Genomic DNA, 1386 nt, shown 5'->3' on the forward strand with positions numbered 1-1386 from the left:
AGTATCAATTCATTAACAATAAGCAATAACATTAATAACAAACAGTAGCACTAGATTAATAGTTCGATAGTCACTATATAGTTCATAACAATTTCTGCATAGCACGGCGACGTTTCTGACGGGCAATCTCTGTCAATGTACGGGTGTTGTTACTGCGGTTCCTTTTGTTGGCGAACCACTTCTTTACTTGCTCGACTGTTACATTACCCTGCACTGCTATCTGATCAATGACTGTTCCTGATGGGTATGGATGTTCTAGATGATTTTCGTACCAGTCTTCCATTACCCGGATAGCTTTCTTTGATAGTTGTGGGCGTGGTTTGATGATGGATGGTTGTTGTCGGATGACAGCTGTAGACTCCTCCAGAAGTGTCAGACTCTTTTCTACTCTTTCCATGATTTGATGTAACTGTGTATCGAAGTATCTGTTGAGTGATCTTTGGTAGTCAGCATAATACGGCTGCTGATGCAGAGTGCGAAATCTGTCGGTTTCTACGATGGCTGCTTGGTACCGATAAAAGTTTGAAAGTTGCTTAACGTCTTGTGGAAATCTTGGTTCCAACTTGCTGAACCTCGACTGGAGCAATTGTTCTCTGTAGAATACATCTGGCTGTGGTTGGGTTGTCATGGTCAACATCAGCGAATCTGGCATTGATTTTGTTGTAGTCTTACATTCGTTAGCGAGTACATATTGCAAATCTCCGAAAAATGGGTTGCTTGCTAGTGGGCTATCTGGTGGTGGTGATCCCAGTAGACCTGATAGTGAGTCGTTGAATCTGCTGTCACCACTCGGACTGAAGTATGATGGTGTCGTCTGAATTGGTGATGGTCGACGCTTGTTTGTTGGTGTAACCATGGCTGCATTTGACTGGTACTGACATGACTTATGATATGCATAGTTGCTTGACAGTTCATGGTTGTTATGTGCAGGTGGTGGAGCTTCATTAGACTGGTACTGACAGGATGATTCTGAAGCAGTTAGATGCTGGTCTGTGTTACTGCTTGCATTGGTACCAAGGTATTGGTCTAGACAACTACTATCATTATCACTGCTTATGTCGTGAATGGTGGCAGCGACAACATCTGACAGTGTAGTTGTTGGTGTCAGGGTCAGAATATCTTGGTCGTAGATGGCAGCACTGGTAGTTGAGTTTTCCATTTCAAATTTTGAGAAGTTACTTTCACAATTCGAAGACATTGAGTGAAAGATGACATGATGGCAATGAGTAATGACAGGGTATTTATTTGAGATGTTCCTGTCAGCTTGGGGTTTGTTCAGTGTTTCTATTGGTTAATCAAAGTAACGTGATTGCTCAGATTAAAACAATCTCATTTCATTGGTTTGTAATAAGTGAAGACTTAAAATATTGTCAAGATTTAATCAAA

At 41.3% G+C, this 1386-nt stretch overlaps 1 protein-coding gene across 1 annotated transcript; it reads right to left on the bottom strand.

The window, feature by feature from the left end:
• LOC134683647 (uncharacterized) lies at positions 1–1386 on the bottom strand. Its single transcript, XM_063542959.1, has one exon. It carries the CDS (start codon positions 1196–1198, stop codon positions 83–85), a length of 1116 nt encoding a protein of 371 aa, XP_063399029.1. The 5' UTR covers positions 1199–1386; the 3' UTR covers positions 1–82.

The sequence above is a fragment of the Mytilus trossulus genome, chromosome 9, assembly GCF_036588685.1.
Source record: "Mytilus trossulus isolate FHL-02 chromosome 9, PNRI_Mtr1.1.1.hap1, whole genome shotgun sequence".
Lineage (NCBI taxonomy): Eukaryota > Metazoa > Mollusca > Bivalvia > Mytilida > Mytilidae > Mytilus > Mytilus trossulus.

Coding starts and splice junctions, on each gene's coding strand:
- LOC134683647 (XM_063542959.1), bottom strand. CDS start 1,198: ATGTCTTCGAATTGTGAAAGTAACTTCTCAAAATTTGAAATGGAAAAC.